Source organism: Lindgomyces ingoldianus (assembly GCF_010093535.1).
Source record: "Lindgomyces ingoldianus strain ATCC 200398 unplaced genomic scaffold BDR25scaffold_40, whole genome shotgun sequence".
In the NCBI taxonomy this organism is placed as follows: domain Eukaryota; kingdom Fungi; phylum Ascomycota; class Dothideomycetes; order Pleosporales; family Lindgomycetaceae; genus Lindgomyces; species Lindgomyces ingoldianus.
The window spans coordinates 607,823-635,274 of record NW_022985201.1 but is presented as its reverse complement, the minus strand read 5'-3'; the positions used below and the strand labels follow the sequence as shown (position 1 = coordinate 635,274).

At 49.3% G+C, this 27,452-nt stretch overlaps 9 protein-coding genes across 9 annotated transcripts; 6 read left to right on the top strand and 3 right to left on the bottom strand.

Annotated features, from left to right (window-relative positions):
* Positions 1-111: 111 nt before the first annotated feature.
* BDR25DRAFT_306853 (uracil permease) lies at positions 112-2,396 on the bottom strand. The gene is made up of 6 exons (XM_033690721.1): positions 2,106-2,396; positions 1,925-2,014; positions 1,823-1,863; positions 1,677-1,769; positions 1,129-1,604; positions 112-1,033 (listed from the first exon to the last, which is right to left on the bottom strand). The coding sequence occupies exons 1-6, from the start codon at positions 2,177-2,179 to the stop codon at positions 167-169; spliced, it is 1,641 nt and encodes a 546-aa protein (XP_033542069.1). The 5' UTR covers positions 2,180-2,396; the 3' UTR covers positions 112-166.
* Positions 2,397-2,779: 383 nt separating this feature from the next.
* On the bottom strand, positions 2,780-5,137 carry BDR25DRAFT_270752 (uncharacterized protein). Its single transcript, XM_033687226.1, has 4 exons — positions 4,832-5,137; positions 4,071-4,780; positions 3,273-4,017; positions 2,780-3,222 (listed from the first exon to the last, which is right to left on the bottom strand). Exons 1-4 carry the CDS (start codon positions 5,061-5,063, stop codon positions 3,185-3,187), a joined length of 1,725 nt encoding a protein of 574 aa, XP_033542068.1. The 5' UTR covers positions 5,064-5,137; the 3' UTR covers positions 2,780-3,184.
* Positions 5,138-5,265: 128 nt separating this feature from the next.
* Positions 5,266-6,473, top strand: BDR25DRAFT_270749 (uncharacterized protein). The gene is made up of 2 exons (XM_033687225.1): positions 5,266-5,705; positions 5,762-6,473. Exons 1-2 carry the CDS (start codon positions 5,470-5,472, stop codon positions 6,345-6,347), a joined length of 822 nt encoding a protein of 273 aa, XP_033542067.1. The 5' UTR covers positions 5,266-5,469; the 3' UTR covers positions 6,348-6,473.
* Positions 6,474-6,518: 45 nt separating this feature from the next.
* BDR25DRAFT_306849 (uncharacterized protein) lies at positions 6,519-7,569 on the bottom strand. The gene is made up of 3 exons (XM_033690720.1): positions 7,479-7,569; positions 7,414-7,427; positions 6,519-7,171 (listed from the first exon to the last, which is right to left on the bottom strand). Exons 1-3 carry the CDS (start codon positions 7,485-7,487, stop codon positions 6,712-6,714), a joined length of 483 nt encoding a protein of 160 aa, XP_033542066.1. The 5' UTR covers positions 7,488-7,569; the 3' UTR covers positions 6,519-6,711.
* Positions 7,570-10,588: 3,019 nt separating this feature from the next.
* Positions 10,589-12,108, top strand: BDR25DRAFT_91667 (uncharacterized protein). The gene is made up of 2 exons (XM_033699236.1): positions 10,589-10,855; positions 10,933-12,108. Exons 1-2 carry the CDS (start codon positions 10,673-10,675, stop codon positions 11,929-11,931), a joined length of 1,182 nt encoding a protein of 393 aa, XP_033542065.1. The 5' UTR covers positions 10,589-10,672; the 3' UTR covers positions 11,932-12,108.
* Positions 12,109-16,000: 3,892 nt separating this feature from the next.
* On the top strand, positions 16,001-17,249 carry BDR25DRAFT_306847 (uncharacterized protein). The gene has a single exon (XM_033690719.1). It carries the CDS (start codon positions 16,244-16,246, stop codon positions 16,964-16,966), a length of 723 nt encoding a protein of 240 aa, XP_033542064.1. The 5' UTR covers positions 16,001-16,243; the 3' UTR covers positions 16,967-17,249.
* A 2,254-nt stretch (positions 17,250-19,503) lies between these two features.
* BDR25DRAFT_270741 (uncharacterized protein) lies at positions 19,504-20,878 on the top strand. Its single transcript, XM_033687224.1, has 2 exons — positions 19,504-20,010; positions 20,299-20,878. Exons 1-2 carry the CDS (start codon positions 19,825-19,827, stop codon positions 20,779-20,781), a joined length of 669 nt encoding a protein of 222 aa, XP_033542063.1. The 5' UTR covers positions 19,504-19,824; the 3' UTR covers positions 20,782-20,878.
* Positions 20,879-21,910: 1,032 nt separating this feature from the next.
* BDR25DRAFT_360856 (uncharacterized protein) lies at positions 21,911-24,163 on the top strand (the record flags this gene model as incomplete). Its single annotated transcript, XM_033696313.1, has 14 exons — positions 21,911-22,039; positions 22,078-22,295; positions 22,409-22,511; positions 22,556-22,627; positions 22,685-22,735; positions 22,766-22,895; positions 22,958-23,059; positions 23,100-23,189; positions 23,255-23,370; positions 23,465-23,490; positions 23,555-23,592; positions 23,649-23,997; positions 24,024-24,060; positions 24,137-24,163. 14 exons carry the CDS (start codon positions 21,911-21,913, stop codon positions 24,161-24,163), a joined length of 1,488 nt encoding a protein of 495 aa, XP_033542062.1.
* Positions 24,164-25,574: 1,411 nt separating this feature from the next.
* Positions 25,575-26,033, top strand: BDR25DRAFT_240717 (uncharacterized protein; the record flags this gene model as incomplete). The annotated part of the gene is made up of 1 exon (XM_033685716.1): positions 25,575-26,033. A coding segment is annotated over one exon (459 nt), but the record flags the coding sequence as incomplete, so codon positions are not given.
* Between the last annotated feature and the right edge of the window lie 1,419 nt (positions 26,034-27,452).

The window sequence follows — 27,452 nt, the reverse complement described above, 5'->3', positions numbered from 1 at the left end:
CCTGGCAAAAGTTGCAACAGCTGTATTTGTGCAAGCCCGTGGCAAATCTCTCTTATCTATGTACTTGACCAACACTAAACCCAGTGTTCTGATTCTGCCTCACTTTATATCTCAAGATATAGCCCTATACCAACTCCCCACCGCCATCCGCCTCCCCTCTTTCCACCTACAGCATTCTCTCGGCCCAAGCCTTAAAACCCCTCTTCTCACCCCTATTCTCTCTCCCGTCCTCCTCACCCCCACTTCCCTCCATAGAAACACCCTCAATATCATACCCCTGCTCTTCATATACCTGATCTGGCAACACCGCCTTATCAATCATCGACTCCTTGGGCGGGAACGCATACGCCAAACCCACATACACAATACTCGTTCCCACAAACCCAAGCAGCCAGCCAAACTGGTACGGATGGACTCCCACACCAACGTCGATGTTGCTATTAATCGAATTGATAAAACCCGGGAGGTTAGGGGCGACGCCAACGAGAAATGCGATGACGGCGCGGAAGTTGACGCCGCCGGTATAGCGGTAGATAGAGTGCGGTTGGTACAGTGCGAGGGTGTTGTATTTGCGGTGGTGGATCAACCAGAAATCCCAGACCATGATCGCAGCAATAGGCCCAAGGAAAACCGCATACGCCGCCATGAAATTAAGAAAACTTCCTGCGGATGCCAAAATCTTCCATGGTACAAGCGCCCAGCATATCACTGCGCACAGCAGCTGGCCTCTTCTAATATTAACGTATTGCGGGAATAGCGCTGTGAGGTCGTTAGCAGCCGAGAGGGAGTTAGCAGAGATGTTGACTCCGAGGGCGGCGAGGGCGAATGAGAATGCAGCAAAGAAACGACAGGACCGGGAGGTCCAGTTAGCGATGAGAGCCATGGGGTCCCACTGCAGGGTGCCGTAACGGACGGCGCCGGCGGAGGAGGCGGCGATGCCAATGAAGGAGATGAAGGTGAATATTATGGGGAGCATGGGGACGTAGAGGAGTTGCCATTTTACGGAGACGCGGGAGTAGCGGGAGAAATCGGCCTTGTTCGAAGTATCAGCGAATTGCAGTCACCCTTGAACTCACTTAAAGATGGCTGGAAAGGGAAGCGGGTAGGGAGGGAAGGATTTAAGCTTACTTGATTCACAGAAAGTGTAGCATAATTCCCAATAACTGAGGTGAGCGAGGACAAAAAGGCCCATGAATACGCACTCCCATGAATCGTCGCTTTCTGATCAAACAGACTTCCCCCCTCTGTCGCCACAAACGCCCAGATCAGGATTGCGACCCAGGCAATCGGCACAATAACACTCTTCACCATGAACAACCACCGCAAATTGTTCGGATGCATGTACAAAAAAGGAATCTGGATCAGCCAGAACAAGAAAAAACAGACCATGGTATTGGTCTCAATGCCTTGAGACGCGGGGATATGGTTTGGGAGAGTGAGAAAGGAGGGCCAGATGGCGCCTAGCATGACACGGATTGTGTTGGCGCCGTTCATGGTTTGGATGGCGAACCAGAAGATGGCGAGGATGGCGCGTGAGATGATGGCGATGTAGGAGCCCCAAAAGCCCCAGGAGGCACGAGCTAGGACGGGGAATGGTGCGTGGTCTGGCATGTGTTAGACACCTTCTGTTTCTTGGACAGAGGACTTTATTTAGGTGCAGATGTAGGGAGGCGTACGAATAACTCCAGTAGCGCCATTCAGCGCAATAACGAAGGAAATGATGAAGAAGCCAAGGGCTACGACCCCGAGAGATTCTCTCCATGTAAGGCCTATGTCAATTAGCAAGGCTTCTTCAATCTACACAATTATAGAAATCTCCTACCAATGGCAATGATGCCCGAGGCGAATTGCCAGGTGGCAGCGCTAAAAATGCCAATCAGTCACCCATTCCTGTGGAGTTGTAAATCTATTCAGTGGCCCCTACTTGAAAGCATCAGATATCCAATATGCTATGATTGAGGTCACCCCCCATTTCCTTGCATGTCGAGGTACGGGGTCTAAATCTTTGTTGGTCCTAAAAAGTCATCAGTACTCAGTCACATCATCAATATCAAGACTCGATTAAGCTCTCAAGCCCAACAGCTTGAAACAATTCCAAAGCCTACCATCGCGCATTCCCCTCCGCAAACGCCGACTTTGGCTGCTCGACCTTGAGATGCGGGCGCTCAAACACTGGCATGGTGAACGTTAACCGCCAAAAGACCCAAACGGGACTAGCGTGGGTGGAGTTTCGTTCACGATTCTTTCTCTATGCAGGTGGAAACCGACGACCTTTTGTAGGTTGTAAGTCGCACAAGAATGGATCCGTCCCACCGTCTTGGGAAGTTGTCTGTCGAACTATCATACAAGTGCTATCGCGGCCAAGCTCCACAGTCCATGTTCGTCGGTAAGATAAGCTTTTGCCGTAAGTGATTCTGCCATACGAGGCTGATGGCCACACACCAACAAATCAAAATTCACCCAGAAACATCAACCTCGGGACGGTTGACACATCTCGACCGCGAGCCAACGCGATGTGCAAAACGCGTCTGAAAACTTTCGTAAGATCTGTCCATTGTCATTCGACACGGGTGCAGGAGAGATAAGATACCCTGCGACGATCGTTGCGCCGTTCATCATTAAACCCTGCACGACGGGATACACTTCCCCAGATCATCGAAGTCAGCATTTGGCTGCCGCGAGGTTCCCCACGCGACAGTGACAAGTGACAAGCACAATTTTGTACTCTATTCACAGGTCCAGGCAACTGCATAGATTTTTTATGTCCCAGGGCCCTTTTACTTAGGTCGAGAGCAAGACTGTGAGAACGAAGGGAGATGGGCATGAGCGGGGGAAAGGTGCAGGCCAAGCGCTAAATGGAGGCGAGGCTACCTAGGTGCGGCGAGATGGACTTCTAGAATTCCATGGCGAGAGGGTCGAGGTCCACATGTCGGAGCCACCCGCTAATATGTCCCGCGTCAACCTCGTGTCCTCGCGTGGGCATGATATGATGATACACAGCCTTCTTCGGATACTGCACGACAAGCCGACAATGGGCAGAATGTCAAAGGAGAGCCTGCTGATCTGCATTGAGGTCAAATATATCGGACCCTTAATTGCCCTTTCATAAGCGAGAGAAATTCATGATCAGAGTTGTTTTGACAATTGAATCCTACATATCAAATCCTGCAGGTTCAGTCCTTAGTCAAATGTAAGCCAGCGTGTGATCTTCCCGGAAGGTACCTAGTGCTTAGTCAGTAAGCTATTTTTGTTTTGTGCACCGCTTTACACACCATTCAAACCCAAACATGTCTCTCCGCCAGCAACTGAAGCACCCGTAACTACGACCTCACCAGCACACTGGTCATCTGTCGTCCTATGGGATAAGGTATCTTTCAGTTTCACTTCTACACAGCTAAGGGGAATGCCGAAGTGGCTATGTTTATTGGCCGGCGTTGTTCCTCGTCGGTAATCATAGATGTTAGTCTGTGCAACCGCTCCCGCAACTTTTGCTGCAGTCAAGGCATATACGACACGTGCACTTGTATAAATGCGGAGATCCGAGAGGTCAGAGGAAGTCAGAGGAGGAGTGTTTTGTCCAGCTCGCTCTGAGACATAGAGAAGCCGCAACTTTCCAGGAGTAGTTCCGACAGACGCTCTTGTTGGGGCATTGAGGCGTGTGAAGAATGTATCAGTTGGCATTCGTCCTGAGATCAGAACTCGTGTCTCTAGGTAATGCACAAGCTTCTTGAGGCCGCTTGTGATCGAGGCCGTCGTAGTGCTATGCAGCTTGATGGCAGTTTCCGCGGAGACGACAGCAATGGTAGGAGCAATAGTTCGGGTTGCCAAGGTAAGGTCGATGCCAGGACCGGCTACTGAGTTGACGATGACTGTGGCATGTGAAAACAACGCAGCCAGTGTGAGGCACAAGCAGTACGAGTGCGTGAAACTGTCTGCCGGAAGAAACAAGTCGGAGGGGCTCATGCGCTGTGCTCCAGGTAAAGATGAGATGAGAGCACCAGTAGCCGCGCAGATGTTCTATGACTGTATTAGTATTGCAGGGAGGCTTTGGGAGGATCGAGAGAACTCACCTGTTGTGTGAATTCTACAATCTCAACAGACTTGGAGACGCCTTCCTGCCACAGGAAAACCATACTGGGAGCCTTGGCTGCATCTTGAGGTAGCTCCAACGTGCCATTCTTCTGATCCTGTACCAACTGGTGCCACACCGACACATCGATTTTGCCTCCAATACCCTCCGGTACTTCATTCCAATCCATATGCCTGCTCGTCTTTTCCACTGTCCAGATAACCTGGCGAAGACCCGAGACTCCTCTGGTTACATCAGCCAGGGGAAGAGACCCAGCCTCGGCGATCAATGAATCGGCACCAGTCCGAATGAGTAGCTCGATAAGGGCAGGATGGGGTTGGTTGTATGGGATCAAGACGGGAGAGAAGCCATAGAATGCCGCTGCAAAGAGAGCAGCCAGAAACTCGACGCTGTTCGGCAGGTAGATGGCGACCTTCTTAGCTCCGTGGGACTGCAAATGCTTTCCTATGATGGTGATCTCTTTGGTAATGTCCGCAATGCTATGCTCGGTGATGCCCTCTTTTCCGAACACGGTCATGATCTTTCCGGTTGCACTCGGCTTTCCGCCTAGCGCTCCGGTCGAAGCAGCATTTTTCTCAAGCGGTATCTCGCCCGTGACACGGCGCCAGATATCCCGAAGGTCGCCATCTCTGCCAGCAGTATACAGAGGAGCTCCTGGGGGCTTGACCGCAAGTCCGGTGCGGAGAGGATCTAAGAACCGTCAGTTATACAGGGCAGGAAGCTTAACAAGACGAGCCATACAGCCATGAGGAGTCTCGGGAGACCTGTAGATGGCAGACTCTCCAGGCTGCCTCACATAAGAAGCCTGGGATTGTCGCGCAAGGAGCAGTGGGTGGGTGTCAGCATCCTGGGTATCATAGACAACCCAGCCAACGAAGCCCAGAATCCCAACAAGGAGAATAGTGGAAACGGTATTCCAGCCGGAGAGAAGTTGGGCAATTTGCACGTCAAGCTGCTCGACTATTCCCACCATGGCTGCAGCAGGAAAAAGCAAAAAAGGAGGCCAGGAAGAGCGAAAGTGGAAGCGAAAGTGGAAGTGAAAGTGAATTGCGGACCGTTGGCAGCCGTGTGGGGTGAAATGACGCGGGCGCAGACCCCCGACGACGGCTTGGCGCCAAGCCAGTTGGTCGTGAAAACAATGCATGGTAGTTTGGCTACCTTTGCTAACAACGTCGCGACTTTCTCCCAACGGCCATGTCTTCATAGCGGCCAGCTGTTCAAGCGTGCTAACTAGCAACTAACCAACAGGAGCAGCATACACCCCTTACCAGAAAATCCATCTCACCGCAGCCCCTGGCAGCCCGCACCTGCAGTCCATAAACAGTCTGTTAACTGTCGAGAGCTCTCCAGGACGGTTCCTGCACGCTCGAGGGCCCATCATGGCAGCCCCCGCAACCCCCTCACTCCCCGTCACGCCCGCTGCCCAGAGGCAAGAGCAGCCTACCCCAACTGGCAAGTGGAGGCATCCCAAGTTCAACGAAATCACCCGCCGACAGTACGCCACGACCTTCGATGAGCGCAACGTCCGCCAGCTCGTCATCAATGGCCTGCTCCTCACGGGCTCATTTTCCTTTTTCTCGGTGCTCAGCCAGCTCGTGCTTCTGCGTGCAATTGCGTGCGGCCACCCTTAGAACTCCGAAATTTCCAACGCGAGCTAACCGGCTTCTCTAGCAACGGCGTCTCGAACTTCATAAGCAAGATGCCCTACAATGCTTGGTACATCTGGGTAATCCGATTCCTATTTGTCGCGAATATGATCATCGCCCTGATGCCCCTCATCCGCCGCTACTACCCCGACGAGATCGTCGACATCCCGCTCACCCCGTCCCAGCGACAGGCAATGGGTCTTGATCCCAACGTCTCTACCCCCCACACTCCCGGATCAGCGTATGCCTCCCCGAACTACGTCACTCCGCCACGCTACCAAAAGTCCACCCCGCGAAGTAGCTTCAGCGCTCCCCACTCGCCTTTGTCAGGTAGCCCGGCTGCACTGGGAAAGTCAACGTCGAACTCCCCCTTCTCCCCGAGTACAGGAAGCCCGTTATTTCAGAAGGCCGTGGGTGGTGGGTCAGCAACGAGGAGGCTCAGTTACGACAGCAGGGGAAGTCCTATGAGCGGCAGCTTCTTCGGAGAGAGCAGCTCCAGCAACGTGCCAGGAACGCCGACGCCCGGAATGGGGAAAGCGAGCGTGGGACTGAACAACAAGTGGTTATACGAGAAGAGGAGGGACAGCCCGAGCAGCAAGCTTTTCAACTGACCTCCGGGATGTGATTCGGGGATCTCATGAGTGTTGGTGGACATGGCTAATGAGTTAGCCCTTTTATACCCGAATATATTGCGTAGGCGTAAAACGGGCATACGAATTTCCATGCGTCAGAGCAGGCTATTCATGGATTTCTACATCACTCTCCTGGCATTAGAAAGGGTTCTTTTGCATAATACAACTGCAGAGAGTGAGATTTCCATTGCTCTGCTGTGCTCTACCCATCCATCCAATCTCCAACCCAAAAAACCCCAAGTCGTCCCTCGTGAACCCTATATATACAGCATGATGGGCCCCTCTCCCCGCAAGCATCCGTCTCACGATTCGAGGGTAGAAAAGCGTAGAGAGTGGTGGCCTTTTAGCTAAATCGATCCCCTTTCCTCGACCTGAACACATCACTTGCCTCATATTTGCTCTTCTCCCTCATCTTCTGCGCTTCATCCTCAGGTGCATGTCTCGTCGGCGCGGGGTCATGGCTCGCCTCCTGGCTGGGATTACACGCCTCTTCCATCTGCGTATGCCAGTCCTTATCCTCCCTCTCCTTCCCCATCTCCATCTTCCGCTTTCCGAGCTCGTTACTCACACTCCCGGGTGTTGATGAAACCCGTGTGTTTGTAGACGATGAGGATTGGGAGTTCGGCGGGTTTGGAGGCCGAGTGCTGGGACCGGGGGGAGGGAAGTGCGCGGCTTCTAGTTGGGCGTGGTAGATGCGCTTTTGTCGGTCGGCTTCAGCTTTTGCGGCGCGGTCAGCGTTGATTGATTTTTTGGCAAAGTAGTATGCGCCGCCGCCGGCTACTATTAGGGTGGCCCAGCCGTAGCTACAAAGTAAGATGTTAGTCCCAACCGTTCTTTGGAGGATTACAGTCTTGAGATCAGGTGCGAAAGTTGTCCGCGGGAGCTTGGGTACAGGGACAATTTGGAAAAGGCGAGTGTGCGGTGAAGTATCTAGGTGTGACCGAATTTGGGGACGACGCTGTATGCGAGGAAGACAGGTATCCGCGCATGAGATGAATGACTGGATAGGCTAGATGAAATGAGAGTAAGCGTATGGGTGACGTACTACACAGATTTTATCTGGGGCTTTGTGAGCTGTGCGTCATCACGGCGCGGAAAGATGAAGCTTACAGTGTTCATTTTGACAGGTTGTTGAAATCAAATAAGCGCTCAATTGAGGCGGTGAGGAGGTTTAGTGGATTAAGACGGTGGCGCGATGTTGAAGTTCTGGACATTTCGTAGGGCTGGCGGAGTTTGTTCGGTGATGATGAGACTAGCCTCGGCGACGTTCGCAGAGGAGGCTCCAGTGTGTCCAACAACCACCTCTCTTCATTCAGTTTCAAAACTACCCATCATCATTTTCGTTGCTAAGTGCCAAGTGTCCTTTGCTCAGCACTCCACTACCTCTACTTCATGGGGAAGGGACAGCCAAGGCACTCACCACCTGGTACCGAGTGGCTGCACGCCGGTCAAACTCTGTCTCCCGCTGCTGTCTATCCGAACATTCTCTGGCCTAGTCGAAGGCGAGCGGGTGAACGTGTGACTCATGCCACCACCATCCCAATGAGTTTCCCATGTCTGGCGTTCGCTTTTCCAACTTTTCGTAACGGCCTCTGGGTTCGTGAAGCCTCCGAAGCCACAACACCACTCCACACCGATAAGTATCTCTTAGCGGCACGAGAGCGAAGACGTGGTTGCTTCATGCTCTCGCCCCTTGGAGAAGTAGCCCATGGTCTCAATTGTGCCCGCCTTCGTCGTTCTTCTCAAGTAAGTGGGAGATTTGTACCCGAGCTGGTCCATCGTCGCAGTTGCGCCAACGGCGACAGCTGTTAGTTAGCCTGTGCATCAAGATCTGCGGGTGACTTCACGCTTTTCGTACAGTTTCTATCCCCGAGAAGCATATCTTAGCGATGCTGTTTTACTTGATGCATTCTACCCTCGTCCAAACCCCTCCCCTGGTCATACACGTCGATATTAACGCCGTTTTATTTAGCAGAGCCGCAAAGGCCCAGCTATGAGGCCTCACTCATTTTAGCCTTTTGCAACCGACGATTCTGAAGCACTTCGAAACCCTGATTTCCTCAACAATCTCATCACACCACAAGGATCTCGAAAATTATCACATCATTTTGGCGCATTCAAGTTCGGAAGGTAGTGAAAGCTTGCCGTGTTAACATTTGCTTGTGAGAATATTCCACCGCGGGGAGGGATCCCATTGGTAAATAGTTGTTGCATCAAGCGACAAACCCCCATTTGCTCGTGCTAACTCGGCTTGTAAGTCGTAAAATCGGAAGTGTTAGGGATCGACGATTATCGATACAGGCTCGCCTTCGATCCTCAAGTGTCCAACACCACAAGCACGAGCTTTGACTCCAAGAACACTTGGCATCAGCCACACCATGACCCGATGAACTTCTGTGTTGGCCTAGCAGGGACGCTCTTCTGTACCTGCAGTCGGATAGCGTATCTTCGGTCTGAGCGATGAGCATGTTAAACACGCCAGGCGAGCAGTTCAACCAGGAACACCCTGGGAATATCCGTGTCCACAGCGCAGAACATTCACGCCTCAGCTGCAGGACGTAATACGAAGAATAGGACCCAAAGGTATCAAAACCGTTGGCATCGAAACGTAAGTGTACCTTGTCATTATCTTCCTTTTCTTTGCTTCTCACATAATTATAATCCCCAGGAGATTCTCAGGGTGTCCATTCTCTTTCGCTCGCATTTCGGCCTTGAAATCCTTTTTCGAAGGGTCTACGTTTTCAGTAGAAACTGAAGAGGGCAGCATGTTAGCTCTCCAAGATCACCTTCACAACTTGTTCTTTCGGGTTTCTTCTGGTACTTCGGGTACCTCTGCATGATGGGGTTTCGCCTCCAGGAACGCTCCGACCCAACTTAAAGTTCAAGCGCGAAGCCAAAGATGTCTCTCTGCTGTCAGTGTATTTTCCAGATCCTTCGCCGCCGAACCGAGATACGCCCTCCGAGGTAGAGGCGCTTATGACAGGCTACAAAGACGGCCTTGTGGCTGAAGGGCCAGCTTTGCACACCTTGCTAGTGCCAAGAAGTCCCGCACACGGACATTTTAAACGCCCCGGTAGTGCTCTGCCTCCGGTATTGCGACAGCCTTCTCGCTTGGAGTGTTGGCAACTTGGCATTTGGACATGCCAGAATTTCTGCCAGCCCATTCCCCTTATGTTAAGGTCGAAGGCGCCCATGGGCTTTCAAACCGAATCCGAAGGGACGGTAAGCCAATACTGTGATCGTGTACCGAAGTCGGTTCATCCCACTCCCGCACGTCTCATCAAGCTCTTCCCCTCATCGAGCTAGCAGGGACCGCGAAACTCCAGACAACGTCAACGACCAGGGCGAGCAAGGCACCCGGGTGAACACCCGGGCCCCCGTGAAAGTAACGACGCGACAGCGGAGAAAAGGGTTCTTGCTCGAGGTACCTTGAACTGCTTGAATCGCAATGGGATTGACAGCCTCTCACTTCTCTTCGTAAGGCTGGACTGACACTGCACGCATGAAGCCTGTCAAACCTTTCACACGCGAGTATACAGGGCAGAGGTCATTTAGAAAGCTTAATGTGCCAACAGTGCATGAAAAGGAGCGCACAGAAATGAGAGATGAGGCGTCTTTGGCTGTTCAGAGTACGAACCTAATTAACAGGCAACATTAACCCCTTCCACCCCGGCATCAGGCGCGCAGTGGAAGAGCTGATGGCTTGCAGTGATGCGCAGGAAGTTGGGACACGGATAAGTGGAAGCACCGTGCAAAGCTCGTGCCAAATCCCCGGATTCTGGCATGACTCCATTCACCAATGAGCTTCTTCTTTTAGCTCCTGGGCATTAGGCTAAAGGAATCACTAGCCGATCCGCGCACTCCTCTGCCGACCATCAGACAAACTTTTTGGGGTGTGCCCCGGGAAGAGCATGGGGCATAACAGTGGCCTTGATGATGCGCGAGCGCGGACGCAATCCATTGCTGTCAAATGAACACCCACCAAACTTTAAATTCAAGATCTGGCTATTTCGAGCTTGCCACCCGTCCCAGCTCGTTCCGGAAGGCGAGGATCATGGCATCCAAAACGTCGAACACAGGTCGGCTGCGAGTCAAGGGCGAGCCACATCACCCTACCCCAGATGGGGAGAGTTGAAACCCTTTTTGGAGTGAGTGAGTCTACATATCTTAAGGCCCGCATAGCGGGAAACCAGTCCCGTCTGAACTACGTCAAACCCCATCAAGACTGATTACTTGTACTCAGTCTTGCTCATCTCTGTGTTCTTAGCCATTCCTTGTCATTTACTTGTCAGACTGCCTTCAATATGGCAGGCCTGCCGCCAATCAAGAAACCACCAGGTCCAGATATCAGCTCTGCACCTAAACTGCTAGGTATCACTGGAGGATTGTACATCGTGGCACTGCTTCTTTACGGTGGCCGCATGTACACTCGTTTACGACCAACTCCACGATTAGGATGGGATGACTACACTATTACTGCCGCTCTAGTACGCCCAAACTCTTCATCCTCACAAGAATCCCATTTACTTACCTTTTGTTCCCTTCACTAACTCCATTCATCCAGATACTGGCTCTCATAGAGTGGTCACTGTTCACAGCTTCCGTTTCATACGGAGCTGGTCGACATAATTACTATGTCCCTGCCGACAAGCAGATTCCCGCCCAACATTTGCTCTTCTCGTCAACAGTACCATGGGCAGCCTCGATGATGTTCATCAAAATCAGCATCGCCTGCATGCTTCTCCGAATCAAGCGCACAAGACCCTGGATCATCTTCCTCTGGACGATGATTGCAATCCAAATCGCCTCATGTGTCGCAAGTTTAGTATTTCAGTTGGTTCAGTGTAGGCCTCTTGCGGTAATTTGGAACCCAGCAGCCCATCCGAATGCTGTATGTACGAAGCCAGAATCCGCCTTTATCAGTATATACGTCAATTCATCAATTGCGATTGCCACCGACCTCACATTCGCCGTTCTCCCGATTACCTTCATTCGCAAAATGAACCGACCACTTCGAGAGAAGCTTGTCCTTTCTATTCTAATGGGTCTTGGTGTATTCGCCGCAGCAGCCAGCATCGTGAAAACGACTCTAGTCAAGAACTACGGGATCACGGGCGACTCTCTCTGGGACGCCATTGACCTGACCCTCTGGTCTATCCTCGAAGAACAAACAGGGATTATCGCAGCCTGCATCCCGTGCCTCAAATCTCCATTCGAAAAAGTTCTAGGTCGCATGGGACTTCTTTCCTCAAAAGGCCGCACGGCCTACGGACGAAGCGGCTACCAAAACTACGGCCAGAGTGGCAGCAACGGACATCAACTTTCTAACCTACGATCTAACCGAACTGGTGTCGGAATGTCCTCTGGCAAAGCAAGTGACGCCCAGAGCGAAGAGAGTATCCTCCACTCGGACGACGATAAAGTGTTCACACAGGCAGCGGGTGGGAAGATTGTTAAAACGACGGAACTGCATTTTAGCGAAGAGGAAATTCCAAAGGTCGAGAGAGAGGACCTGGATCCAATGGAAAGGAAGAAGGCAAGTGGGAAGTGGCATGCTGTCTAAGGATGGATGCACTTATCCGCGATTGGATTTACTGCGAATGCGACTGCGATTGCGATTCGGTTGTGGCTTTACGACGATGCAATTACTATACCCCGGTGTGTTTTAATATGCTACGAGATGCCATTTGGCGTTGAATGTTGGCATATGGAGTTGGAGTTGAATTTTGCGAAAAGAGTAACCATACGGCGGGCACTGTATCGGCATTTTACTCGCCGTCGCTACCAGATATGAGCCCAAAAAGGAGTATGACATCTGTCTACTTCGCGCAGTTGTTCACATTTGTATGATTGTTTCAACATTCAACAAGAGGCCGTTCGTAACAAAACGTCCCTGTATGACTAGTATCTAATTCAATGAACCAAGTTCCAAACTCGCCTTCCCAGACCCCAGGCTCACGGACACTGGAAACCCAGCCCAGCCCAACCCAATCCAATCCCGGAGACACGCCTGGAATTAGCGTTGTAAAACGGATTGTGCGTGCACTCCCTTCCCCTCTCTCGATCCTTCCGCTCTCAGGCCCAAGAATCAGTCGCCCATCCGATCGTATGGTCGATACAGGACGCCCAAGTTCTCTCGGTCGCGCCACCGAAATTACTCACGGTACCCAGCATCATCCATTGCTAGCACGCGACAATCAGGATGCACATAGCGACACAGAGCCTCTGCACCTAAGATGACAGGTGCAGGTGTTTTGAGTTTTCGAGTTCGTGTCTCAAACCCAGGCTTGTCCCTGCCTCTGCCTGCCGGCTTGCGGTGCGGCACAGCGGCCGGGCAAAGATAACAAGTTCGGCTTCGGTTCGGAGGTTCTTTTTCTGTGGTTGCTGCGTCGTGTTCGGATCGGGCGAACGCACCGAGGGCTTGAGCAGTGGATGGATATTGGACTGGACCTGCCGAGGTGTGATGTGACACTTCACCACTGGCAAGCGGATAATGGTGCGGGCCGCTCGCTCATCGGTGAGTTCTGCAAGTATCGGCTGTCTGAGAGGTTGCTCAAGAAACTCTTCTCCGGTATACTACGCTAGCTACACGGTGCCTTCCCGCACTGCATCTTAACTACTTGTGCACTGTACTCCGTATTGTCAGATGAGTTGCTAGAGTCTCCAGAGTTTGTCTGGCCCAATTACATAACGAATCTGCTTCAGAATTTCACAACGCTCGCTCGTTCATTCACGAGATGAAAAGGTGAGGGGACATGGAATGCAGGGGTGGCGCCGGGGAACCACTGCACCGGGATTCTGTGGCGGACATCCGAAATTTTAAATTTTGAAGAGGAAGGTGCACGAAAGGCAAGTAAATCGGTCCGTGTGTATCCCTCAACTAAGGAGATACTTTGTAATGTTGCAATTCTGTACAGAAGCTGCAGACATCCGATGCACGCCAACCGTTACGGAAAGTCTCCGACGAGTCCAAATCAGCGACCGGTGAGTTGGAACAGTATTTATTAGTAGGAGAGAAATTGCAGACGGGAACGACTCGCGATAGAAACTCATGCGAGAGGGCTACGCCTAGTAGAGTCGGAGCACTAGGAAGGTTTAAGGGGTTATTGTGAATTGTGACAGAAGCGCGCCAAGGGGAATGGCAATGTGTTGAACCCAAAGTACTGGTAACGAGCTACGGAATGGCTTTACGATGGCGCTGGCAAAGTTGTCCATCTCATGCCTTTCGTACGACTAACGTGCAGGAAAGCGAGACCGACAGGGCGTAATGTGCGATGATGAGGTTAGGTGCTCTGAAGAAGTGAAGTCCTCACTGCATTCAATTGTGAAAATGACTGCATATACGCAACACCGCACTCCTGTGAAAGTTCAGCAAAATAGAGTTTAGCCTTCGTTCCCAGCCTACCTCACCTGACTTCGAACACCTCCATTCCCCTTCAGCGAATAACTGGGACGAAAACAAGAATTATGGCATCACCAACTAATGTCTTAAATATTTATCGACCACCAAAGAATTCCTGAGAGTGCCGATCAGTTGATGTTAGGATGATCCATGTTCATGAAGGCCAGTGGTGCCATTACTCAAATTTCAACTTTGGACGATCGTGAGTGACGTGCATCTGTCTCCGCTTCGAGTCCAGCAATGGTGGTACAGATTTACAACTAGGATTAAAGCGCTAATGATGATTAGGTTGAACAGACCTCCATATGGTTTAAAGGGCTGGCATTCATACAGCTCCAGCATTAAGGATGCAGAAGCTTTAGGGAGCACTGAAGAACCGCCTGCTTGGTGATGCCTGAAATGCTTTCCGGCCGCATGCCTTTTGCCAATGGGAAATGATAATGACCTGTTCGTGGGCAAATGAGCGGTGTACACTGAAGAGCAAGAACATGCCTAAGTTCTGCCCGTTATTCATATCGTGGACGGGCTTCAACATACTCTCCTTGCATTCCCGGAAGCCACCCTGAAGCATAGGAATCCTCCATTTAAGTCCAGGAACCGGCTTAGGGATGAGGGGCCATTCATATTGCACTGCGGCTTCATACAGCAGTGCGTCCTTGGCTTCATTAGAAGAAATGGTTTGACAGTCTTGGGCAAGCTTCTTTCGACGTCATCTCTACATTGAAGGGTTGCCGTTCTCATTCCACAAGAAGATATTGAGATGTTGCGCTCCAAAGTCAGGCTGCGATTCGCGTCTCTTTACACAAAACGTTTCTGAAATGGATGTCAGCTCAACGCGGTCGATATAGGCTATAAGAAGTGAGGTTCGGGTGAGCTCTGCTCTTTCCAGTAAGGTTCCATCATGCTAAAGCGAAGAATCTCTTAGATAGCATCGCTATTAGGACCCTGATCCACGCCAGAACCATAGCTGCAGCAATTAAGACAAGGTCAGCCGTCGACAAAATAATGCCTATGGCGTGGCTTGGCGAAGCGCATCGCACAAACAGATCATATATGAGCTCCCGACTAACCATTTCCTGCTCGCTAAAAACCTGAGACTCGAGGAGCAAAACCGCCTGATAGCCAGAAGCGTCGCTTTGCAGATTTGGATAAATAGCTGTAGATGGAGCAATGCATTAGTTATCCAGTTCTCGGGATCAGGATGGCACTTCTTGCAGATAGCGGGGTACCCTGCTCTCGGGACTTTGGTCCGGTGACCTGGCTGGAGTATGAGATATCAGGGGCAACTCGATTGCTCTCAAATATGCTCCGGTCCGTTGAAAGAAGCCGACAAAAGAGAGATGAAACAAACCTCGACAGCGATCCAACTTCATCTGTCGAATCCCCAGAGAGAGTGAAAGCCCAACTTGTTTGGAGTGAGAGCCACGTGTCTAGAGTCAGTACAGGTCATCAACATTATACAAATTGGTAGAATCATAGTACATACGCGCGTAGACGGCCTTACGTCTTTACGTCTACGACGATGAAGAGTGTTGTCAGAGTCGTGAATATCTCAATCGTCGGCGGTTGGATTTCTTTTTCACCGACATTTGTGATCGACCTTCGGTGCTTCCGGATGCGGGTGCCGACAACCTCTTCTCAACCTTTGCAAAACTTCAAGCTAGTAAACCGCAACGGATGCGAAGAACTCCTTGGCTTACCTGGCCTGTATCATTTGAGGATGGTTCACGGCTATCAGAGTTTGACTAGTTATGTTTTTAGGAGGGTCTGCTGTCAGAATGACACATGTCAAAACTGCCGTCGCTGGACATCCTCCGCACTTTCTCCCCACCCTATTCTCCGAAGCTCCCAAGCCCTCTAGATCCGCCTCCGAACCAGGCTGCCAGACCCTAATCTCACCAAACACGTCCTCCGACTTTCTGAACCTGCCCAATCCACGTCTTCCTTAACGTTTTTTAGGACGGCTTACGGGCGCCATCTTACCTGGAAGCCCGTGGTTCCCGTAGGGCTGAGTCCCCTTATTGGGCAATCCGCAGCCTTTCCCTTACTAATTGCAGGCTGAGGACACTGCACTGCAGTACGGCATCTGCTGTTCTCATCTTCGACGCGTAAGCGTCCTGAACCCGTGTCCAAAAACGTGCTTACAGTCAGGTGGGGTCTCAGCCTCACGGGCCCCCCTCCGGAGTGGTTCTACCGGTATATTTTGAGCTTGTCAATGACGAAGTTGCAGATTGTGCAAGATGACCCAATGAGAGAGAAGGCCGCGTGTTTCGTAGTACGAATATATGAAGGTAAGGTTGGCGCAGTAGAAGTTTAGTTTTAGCTTTCAGTTCAATTCACTGCCGAGGCTTGTACTTAAAGCTTCACATCACCACCTACCCCCACTTCCCAAGCCAAGTCAGAGCTCAAGAACCCTTTCTCTTCACGGCCAGTCCTCAAGAAACATATTCCGGATATTGTGCCACACGACACAATGAAATTCTCCATCGCTGCCATTGCGGCTCTCGCCGCCCCAGTCATTGCGCAGGGAAATTCTGCTTTCTCTTCCGTCTTCGCTTCGCTTTCCTCCGCCGGTCAACTTCCGTCCAACGGCCGCTTCTCTTCAAATGGCGCTGTCTTCTCTTCCATCTTCTCTTCTCTTGTGTCCAATGGTCAAATTCCCAGCACACTGACAACCGCCGCGCCAAACCCAACCAACGGCCCCTGGGGTCCTGGCAATGGTCCTTGGGGACCAGGAGGTCCTGGAGGTCCTGGCGGCTCCAGGTCCGGCAAATGGGGCGGCCCTGATGGCTGGGGTCCCTGGGGAACCAGTAACTGGGGACCATGGAGCTACTGGTCGACGAACTCTGCCTGGAGAACTGGAGACTGGACGTCATGGTGGGGAGCATCTGGCTGCCCGAATTCAGACTGGCCTGGCTGGACTGCGGGTCCATGGTCTACTGCTGCCCCATGGACGAGCTGGAAGGGCTGCACGGCCAGCACGACTGGCTCAAGCACCTACACGACCACGGTTTCTGGCTCGGTCATCACTACGACAGCGTATGGTGTCCAAGTTGCGCAAGCAACCAATGGAGCTACCAATGGAGCTTCCGGCACTGCTGCTGCTGGCTCAACCGGTGCGGCAGCGCCTATGAAGACAGCAGGCGCTGGTCTAGCGGTTGGTGCTGCTATGCTTGGATTCGCAGCTGCGTTGTAACGGGCTCGATTCATTGATATACCCTTGGCGTGTTGGCTGTTAGGGATAGAAGACGAGTATCCTTCTAGTTGTCTTAATTCGCTGGTTGCATAGCATGGGGGTGTAATACGTTCTCTATCTAAATTGGGATGCACTTTTGGCGTTGGCGGGTTGGGGTGTCGAGCATGTACTGCAGATACATTCGTTCCATGATGTACGACTATGAATTATACTTGCAGCTTTCTATTATCGCTATAAATTGTAGCTGTTAATATTCACGCCTATATCGATGCTAGGGTTTTAACCTATGCCTTTAAATTGACGTCTAAATCCTATCTCACACCCTTATTCTCTAACCTTTAGATTACCAAGGACCATGGAGAATACCCGTTTTTCTCGCTTGACGCACGGCCTCACCTGGCGCACGGATTTCAGCCAATATCCTCACATAGATTTGAAGCTCTAGAGCTCACTATAATTCGAATTATCGCAAGATTTTGTAGAGTAACAGGCAATAGGGTACGGCGAATAAAACTACGTCATTATCTAGTCGCGATACCTAGTAGGAAGGCTGATCTGTCGCCCTCGGCGATTCGTCAGCTGGGGGGCAGCGATAACCTCTACAACTGATTCCTCATTACCACCATCATCCTGAGGACCAAGAGAATGCTGTTTGCTCCTTTTTTTAGCCTGTTTAGCATATTGGATGTCCTTTTGGAGCTGCGCAGCTGCTAATCTAGCTTGCTTGTTGTCCTCCTTCTCCCGCTGCTTCTGAGCCTGCTCTCGGAGTCGGATTTCCTTTGCAGTAGCCTTCATGCGCTGTCTCTCCTCTATAACCCGCTCCTTCTCTGCTTTCTCTGCAGCTTTGCGCTTAGCATCTTCTTTTTTTTTAAGTCTCTCTGCCTCTGCTGCTTCTGCTTTCTTTGTTTCTCGCTTACGAGCTTGCTGGACCTTGTTTGGGCTCCAAAAGATTGCTCCACTATCTGGATTAGGAGGAAGTTTAAGCTGGAGAGCTTTGCCCCTCTGCCGACGCTTCTTCTTATTAACTAGTGCTTTTTTGAGGCCGCGAACCTCTAGTTTCAAGAGGATGTTCTGCGTAGACAGCGAGTGGATCGTTTGTGAGAGCTGCCGAGCCTTAGAGTCGTATACGTCGTCAACAACTGATCTCAAAAGCTTAGCAATCTTCCTCCAATCTTCAGCCGTGAGCACTGACCTTGAGCTCTCACTGGAGGAAGGTCTCTCAGCCTCAGGGTCATTAAATCGGTCCAGAATAACGTCAGGCTTAAAGGGATGGAGACCGCAGGTTTTGAACCCTGAGAGGACGTTCTTGGCAGTAAAAGCTCTCTCCCATGCTGCCCAGAACATGCGGAAGAAATCCCTCTTAGTAATAGCAGAGAAAGCTTGAGATTCTTCTATAAACTGTGCTATCTTGTGGGTATAAGCTTGTGAGAGAGGCCTGAACAAGCAGACGTTAAGCGGCTGAAGTGTATGAGTACTATGAGGGGGATAGATAGCCAGGAGGATCTTGTTATTGTCGCAGTACTCGATAAACTTTATGTTTATATGGGATCCATGTCCATTAAGGATAAGGAGTTGGTATCTCCGCCGCGCCTTTGGTTTAGTCTCTCTATCAAAGATCGTCTTAAGCCATTGAAGCCTGAGGTTGTTGTTAGTCCATCCACTTGGAGATGAGGCAAAGAAAGCTTTGTGTATCTTGGGATTAAAGTCCTGAAGCCATGAGTCTTGAATGTTACCTGTAACTGCCTGGTAGATGAGGCCTGGAGAGAGAGAGGATCCGTCAGCGCATATACAAGCAATTGTTGTTATCCACTCGCGGTTGCCGTCCTGAACCATCTGCTTGATCCCACCCTCTTCATACTTCCGCCGGGAGAAGATCCGCTTCATCTTTGAGAGCACCCCAATCAAGAAGCCCTTTTCATCCATATTGTACATGTCTTCTGGCTGGATATCGTATTGTTCAATCTTGCGCTTCAGGAGATCAAAATATAGTGCGTATTTAAAGGCAGAATCAGCTCTCTTCCTCTCCTTGTCAATGCCAGTAGTCCACTTTGATACTAGGTCGACTTGGTAACGCTTGAGGAACCGGTCCGGCCACGAGCTCCCTGCCTGTTTGCCGCTTATTTCAGTAGCAAAGTTGCGTAGCATGTTCCTCGTAGGGGGTAGCCCTCGCTCACACAGTCTCTCAATGTATTCCGAGAGCTCCCTCTCCTGACGGTCGTTTAAAAGTCGTTGATTCTCATATTGCTCTGCACGGGAGCCCTGGACCCCGCGCCACCTTCGCGACAGCGTTGATCGTTCAACACCATATTTTTTCGCAACTTGAGTGATATTAACTTTTTCTCCAAACTCCAGGGATTCTAACGCTGCAAGCGCTTCCAAAATCGGGTCCATATTGGTGGAGTTAGTATTATGTGACAATTTTAGTGTTCCTGAGCAAAGTGTGCGCCAGGTGAGCCCGTGCGTCAAGCGAGAAAAACGGGTATATACTTTCGCGAAGATTCTCACGCCTCTAAGGCCTGACCTGTAACTCCTTTCCACCTCACTTAAGATACCGCCCCTAACCATTGCTTCCCTTCTTATAGTTGTATCCTGAGATCTGATCGTGATCGATCATCCTCCCCTCATAACCACTTTGAGGAAGCGAAAACCGCCTTCCCGGATATGGATGGATGCGCCAAGCCTCCATACCCAATTCATCCAGCGCCCCGCAATGACAGCCTCCACACTTCATCACATTGATCTGCACCAACACCAATCTTGTCTCACTAACTTCATTCCGACAGTGACTACTACTAGACGCACCCCTTTCAGTACCAACAGTATCCATTACCAACTCTAAGGAATTTGCCCATTGAACGATGACATCTGGCTGCGCCTCACTTCGCGCAACAATCGAGGACCCTCTCTTCAATGCTTCCGATATGCTAAGAGAGCGATGGGAGGACAGCCCAAAGGATGACAGAAGGAGATTGGAATTGTGCTGGGGTTATCAGGATTGTGGGGATTGTCATCGGAGTAACGGATCCTGTGGTTGGTGCGCAATTGTAAGTCGAATATCTCCTTGGGTGTGGGATTGTTAAGTGCCTAGATTGGGGTGCGGAATGAAGACTATTTAGGAGACGTACTCCTTTTCTTTGAGTGCCTCCTGATCTTGTAATATCCCCTTTCCTCGGAATTGGCGGCCTTAGATACCCGGGTTATCGATGTCCAAGAAGTACACCCCTTTGAATTGATTTATGTTCGACAAACTTATTCTCCCGGCGATGTCTAAAAACAATCAACATTCCGATATTTGTTACTACCTCTTCAGTGGCGATTGACCGTCTTAGTAGTCAAGTACCTGCCTTCCTCTTCCTCTCGATCCACTGTCTTTGGCGTTCCCGCTCTTATCTCCACTGCGCTACAAATTCATCTGCGCCCTTGGCCCCGAGCGCTTCGAGCTTCGTACGAGCGGTCTCGGTTGTCAAGTCTCTACCATCACCTTTCTAACCTCCATCGTCACCATCTTCTGCACCATTGCAGGATTTATCATACTCTATGGACTCATTAAGGTCATAGAGTGGGTTCGCAATGCCTGGAAAGCTGGGAAAGGAGGCTGGATCGTTTATGCGGATGGATCCGGCGAGGTCTGGTTCAGGCGGAAAGAGAGCTGGGGGCGGTGGTGGCGGAGGACGAGGAGAAGATCCAGGGAGGAAGAAGAGTTGGTTGTCGGTGAGGGAACTGGCGAGCGGTTGAGGTGGTTTTGGTGGGTGTGGAGAAAGGAAAGGAGGGCTGCTGAACCCGAGGCCGAAGAGAGAACGGCTCTGCTGGGTTGAGCAGACACCGCTACTCCATGTTGCGTGGGTAATTTGACGCACTAGCACTGCCTAGGTGTCTGGTTGGTTCCTTGAGGTCAGCGTCGACAAATCTTTGGCCCTCTTCAAATACATTGGGTTTTACCCATCCACCCATGAAATATTCCTTCCCAACCTCCTTTCTCCCAGCGAAAAGCTCGACGCGCTTTAACTCTTTCTGAATTTTCTAGCTTACTCTCTCTATATCTGCCTCATTCTCACGACCCCCAATTTCCCCTTGCAACGCTCATTTGAACCCACAATGTCGTTCTCACGCAACACCATCATCCCCCCACTGCCGACCCCACCAGACCTCCCGGACGACTAGTATATGCACATAAACATCATCCTTAGCGACCAATAAAAAACCACAACATCAACTACTCTCGTCCAAGTCAGGCAGCCGAACTTAAGCCTAAATACGTGAACACCGCGACTGGCTTCAGCCACTCCTCTAAAAGTGCGGTGAGTGATCAGTTTGGCTTGGGCTAGAGAGTAGAGACTCCTTGCCCGCCCAGAATAGGGAGCCTATACAGGGAGAATGCTCTTGCTGTTGAGATCCAGAATACCAGGGTGGTTTAACCAGATTGCTGTTTTCCTATGTGTAGTTCCTGAGCTATAGATTCCCATATTTTTTCGTTTTTTAACACTAGCCTTAATACTGTGCGTAGTTGAATATTTTTGTAGGATAACTAATACCTTCCCCGCTCTTGTAATACCAGGCTTGAGCAGTAATATGCAGGCTAATCATGCATAAGAACGCAACAGTACTCGCATTAAGCTTAAGAAACAGTATGTACCTCTTCTGCAGCTTGGTAGCAAGTGATAATAGTTCATAGATTCACTAGTGGTGTAGTCTAGCGCATTTATGGCCTACGTAAGACGTACAGCAAGATATGATGCTTGCTAGATTTTCCAGTCAGCATCTGTCATAACTATTCCTGTCTATCATACTTACCGCATTTAGCTTAGCGTACCATAAGAGGAAAGGGCTGCACACGTGATTCCGCGTTTAGCTGCACGCCAGACTTAAATCTCGCCCTGCCATTCCACGTGCTACAAACCTTCAACTTCACCCTAAATTTTTGAGCATCCTCTGTCACCCACGGTCATGGCAGCCACGAATGAGAGTGATAGCAGTCCCGTCCAATTAATGGGGTCCCAAATCTTTCCAAGGAGACGATGCCAGCCGTTGCCCAAGTCCTGGAAATGTGGGGTTTTACCGATGCCGGGAGCACCTGTTGGGCATGGAAAATATTCTAGCCAAATCATTATTAGCCGATGAATATCGAAGCTGGCTCCAAATTATGCCGAGAGCTTCCACCTTGTCATACTGGTCAAAGGATGCCTTGCCAATTTGGTAATTTTAACCATCACGAACCAGGGACACCCCCACCGCATTGTAAGGCTCCTTCAGAACTCCGGGAGTTCTTCTCTCATGGCGTCAAGGCCAATGAGTACGGCTTGCTATACAACGATGGGTTGGTTAGTCTTCGGTAACTAGGTGAAAATCATACTACATACGGTAGCCTGGTTAGTGTTATGATCATCGAAGGCTTTAAAAAGCCTGTAATAGCAGCTATTTTCGGGAAACGAACTCTATGCAAAGATTGCGGCGCTTCCAGATGGCGGAGGATTTCTATGAGCTAGCATTCAATGTCAATTGGGAGAAGTTTACCAATGAAGGTGTCTCCAATAAAAGCACTATTCCAGTAAGAAAGGCTCGCGAACTCTCTTTCACAGGTTGATCTCTCAGTCCAACAGCCCGACCAAGCTAATTCTAAGTAGAGAGCAAGACTACAACCACCGCTCAACTTACTCCATTAGAGTCTTCCACTACCTAGGTCCCCACCGGTCACACCGACTCCAGTCCGAGTAACCTGAGACTTACCTACACGGCCTCCTCCGCGCCCGAAACGACACCTTCACCATCCAGGTCAACCTAACGCATGCTGACAGTCCCGAGAACAAGGTGCTGGATGCTACTTGGGGGAGGGCTTTCGTGGCAGAGAATGGCGCGAATGATAAGTTCACTATCGAGGAGGTTGTTGAGCTTGCTCGGGAGGAGGTTGTGAAGCAGGGGCTTGGACTTTTGAGTGCGTACTTAGAGCATTTGAAGGCTATGGGTGTCTCGTGAGCGAATTTACGTTGGGATGAGCTGGGATGGGACTAGGTCGGATAGATATTATGATTTCAAGTGACCGACTGATAGGCAAGTACGATATGGTAGCCGGGTTTGCCACTTCTCCTCTGCCCATGGGTTCACCTTATCTTGTTAGCGGATGATAAGGGAGTGAAAGCTGGCGCACGTGAGTCAAGCAATCGTAATACCAAATCTCTCTCTCGCGCCTTTGCAAGCCTTAGATCTCATCTCACCATCAATTCGCCCCGTGCACAAAGAAAATGCTGAGAAATCTTATGGATTTGTTTATAGTCCCTCGGGAGACCATCCGAGCAATCGACATGATAATTAGCTTCGCGTGCACGGAGTGCCTGGGGTGCATTCGCGATAACAACATCATGTCCTGGATCAAGGACTTCGCTAATTTTCTATTGGATAATGCCAAGCTGGTATAGCAGTTGACCGTCGAACGCGATTTACCGCTGGGAAGGAAACTATATGAACTTCATCGCGAATCTGGCTCCTTGATTGCCATCTGAACAGCCCCACCGAGGATGCTCACGACCCACGTGAACCTGAAAGACCGCGTTGTCTAATTTCTGATGTTTCGTGATTATGGCATCGCGGTCGAAGGCCAGGGTCTGCTCGTGAGTGGGGATCGAAAACAACTGGTTCAAGCAAATTTCTATGTCCTAAATACTAGGATTGGCCGGTTCTATGATGTGAGGTGTAAACGAGGGTTCGCGAGTCTTCTTCTGGCGTCAAGGTGGGAGTCCGGCACTCTTCACAAAGAGCGTTATCCTGGCAAAGGCAAAGAGCTGTTTGTACACCTGGGGGTGCTCGGAGAGTCCCGGCGAGGTCCATGGAAACCCAGAGCAAAACGGGTTGGATGGCGATGTATTAGGCACGGCGCGTTTTACATGCGGTCTCTTCTCTATCGCTGGTAATATCTGTCCGGGGAATTCCCCCTTCGGGTTTAGTACAGTCATTGCGCTTATCTACATCAGGAATAGCGTCTCATCTGATTGCCTCGACGCTTTAGACGTCTATAAAATGCTCGCCTTCCCCTCATTAGGGTACCTCCTCATCCCCTTTTCCTTAGTTCGCTAGCCCGACTACAGTGCCTCCGCCGCTTTCTCGTCTACTTTATAAGTAGCCATTAATTAAAAACTCGCCATTTTGCAGGCTAGACGGAGTACCGCGGAAATTTTTTAGATCAGCGCCCTCTCCAATATCGACTAAATCCACCCTCTTTTCATTCCGCTAGAATTTAAGATGGCGTAATGTTTTTCCCCCTGTTATTCCTGTTTCATTCTAAATCTTGGAATCCCCATATGTCGGTGATTAACGTATGTTCGCACCCATTCTGGGGGCTGCGGGGACGGTCCGTTTTGCGCATAAACTAGGCGAAGTATTGCGCATCTAGAATTCAGAGTCCCACTATCTAATAAATTCTAAGTATCGCCTTAGAGAGTGGCTCCATGTAGTACTCTTGCTTTCTAACTCTGGATTAGACATTAAGGTATAAGTTGCGTTCTTTAATGTTATACAACAGCTCATGAGCCGCATGTACAGACTTTAGTCTAAGTCTAAGAGCAAAGGGGTGGGATCTTATTGCATTCTACCTGTGAACGCTTTAAGTTCATATGTTCGTCAAAGCTAGATACTTATTGGGGTGATACCATGTGACACCCATATATGCTTATGTTTGGCTGTATATAGACCCCGCGCGCGGGACTTAATTTTGCTTTAAAGCATTGTTTCTATGGGAGGATTGCCCTGTATTGCCTCAAATATGCGCTCAATTTCCGCTGCCTGACTACTCCTTGCATCCTAGTTAACTGGGCTCGAACCTGGAGTGTTATTTGCAGATAATGGCGTGGCTAATCACAGTTTAGATGCAAGTGTCGCCGCTTCATCCCACTACAATGCCCAGACATTTCCACTTTCTTACGTTTCTCTGAGTTCCAGTATTATCACCCCTCCTATCGTACACCTTCTACAGAGCTCCGGTAACGCACGCGTTTGCCTAAGCATCACAATTTGTGCCCCTTCCTTTGACTTCAAGCCCACTCTTTATACGTGACTAGTAGCGCAATCATCAACACCATGGTGAACATTCCACTCACCAGAAATAAGAATGGGAGAAAGATGTTCATTGTTAACAGCGTCTTTCTAGCACTCAACTATATCCCTATCATTATTAGATACTAGACCCGCCACCTTAGAAGGCTCAACCTAGAGTTAAATGGCTGGGCATGTTCACAACTTTGGTAAGCCAAGCATTCACTTTTGCGTAGCCTGTTAGCCAACATAGTACTGGGTTTTCGTAATTTTTCGTCTCCGACCTATACTTTACGGACGTCGCTGGCGTACAAAATGGTAGCGCTGGCCCTCACGTCATAGACCTTGTAGAGAAATGGGGTGGTATAGAGACCGTCTTTACAGTCGGAGAACTCTTCCTAGCTGGTGGCATCCCATAGTATGCCCATTCAATAATAACCCTAATACCAGTCGTTTCTTGGCGTCACTGACATAGAAAATAGGGCGATGGCCACATTGGCTATAAAGATATCTATCTTGCATCTGTACGTTTCAGTCTTTGGCCTCGCCAGCTCACAGTTTCGTTGCGCCGTGTGGATTGTGGAGGGGTATTTGCGTTGCCAGTGCTTTTATATTTATGGTCCCAATCTTAGTGCTATGTCGATCGCTCGCATTCCTTTGGGATAAGAGGATCTACAGCAAGTGCGGCTCTCTGAACCTTACATACCTAATTAGGGTTATCGTCATTACAATTGAGGACATAACCATCCTCGCACTGCCCATGCAGATGCTGTGGAAACTTCAGGTGGCGACGAAGAAGAAGAAGAAGATTGGCGCGATATTCATCTCCAGTATTAGCTTAGGCATCTGCTTGGTGTACGGCGTGCGCCTAAAGTATGTCCTTAGGCTCAACCAGGACAATATTATGGCATCGATCCGGATGTTCGTTATTTTGGGCACCATGGAGCCTATGCTCGGCATTATCTGCGCTTGCTTGCCTGTATTGTCAGCTATCTGTACCCAGGGCTTCCAACGGGCCGTACTACGGTCCGTACAAAGTGAACCGTAACAGTCATGTGATCAGTACGAACCTACCGAGTTCGTGAGCCGTACCGTACGTTTAATGATGCCCTAGGCACGGTACGTAGTATGGATTGTTAGCGGAGCTTGCTCCGCTCCTTTCTGTGGACTTTAGTTTTCTTCAGTTAGGGCTTAGCAGCTAAGAATTACTGCTTTTAGCCTTTTTAGGCTCACATAAGCATAAAAACAGCAGATCCTTAGATAATTATTTCCTGCGCGAAAACTAAAACCTTACTGCGCGTGTTGTCTAATACCTGTCTAATACCTCCTGCTATAACCTATAACATAGTACCTCTGCTATTTAACACTAATAAACCTCCCCTACTTTATAATAATTATTATTACTCTATAGATCTATAAAAAGACAGGACGTTCCTTTAATAAAAGGTTTAATGTGCGCCCTGTAATACATAAATCTAGGCAAAGAAGCGCCCTACCTAGGGCAGCCCTATACCTCTACTGCTAGCTAAGAGGCGCGCTCTTGCTAATATTACATATGTTGCAAATAACAGACTACAACTCTATATCCCGCTGTTGTCTCCTCTAGTACCCCTATATTGTTATTGTTCTACGCTATTAGACTAGGCAAATAACATGTTTAAAAGAAATAGCAAGTAAAAGACTTTATATTAAAAGTGTTACTAATTAAAGAGTAAGGTTAATATTTATACTATAAATAAAAAACTAGTACATGTATTACCTTTTATAAACTTTAGCCTATTAAGCTCTCTTCTTTACAACATTTTTATATAATAGACGCCTTAATAATTTCTCTAATATAAAATCTCTAGCCTATTAGGTAACCTTTTTAATATACTACTTATGCTATTTACTCTAATTAGTTTAAGTATATAATGTACTTAAAAGCTACTATTAACATAAAAAAGGTTTTAGTCTACACTCTTTTAGTTATAGAGAGTAGGTATAAATAAAAACAACCTTAGTAATAGTTTAGATAAGAACATTAATATAAATATCTTCTTAAATGCTAAGCACTGTGCGTATAATTTTCTATTTACACCTATACTTATAAATTTTAATAATGTTAAATTTCTTAAAAACTAGGCTATACTAGAAGTTAATAAAGGCTATATTAACAACTTCTATAAAGGTCTACTTAATATTAAGTTAGATACATGCACTACTTGTAATTAAAAGTAGTTTAACATAGGATTAAATTAATAAAGTACTTATAAAAAGTGCGCTACTAATTTGCTTAAACATAGACATAAAAAAGAATTTATTTTACTTTAAAAAAATATAAATAACTTTAATTCTAGCTTTTTACTAAACCTTTTTAAGTTAACTACTACTAAAGAGCAACTACTAGCATGTGTACATGTTAATATAATAAACCTTTCTACTAGAGTAAGTAGGCACTTTATGCATTATAAATAACTACTAAGTT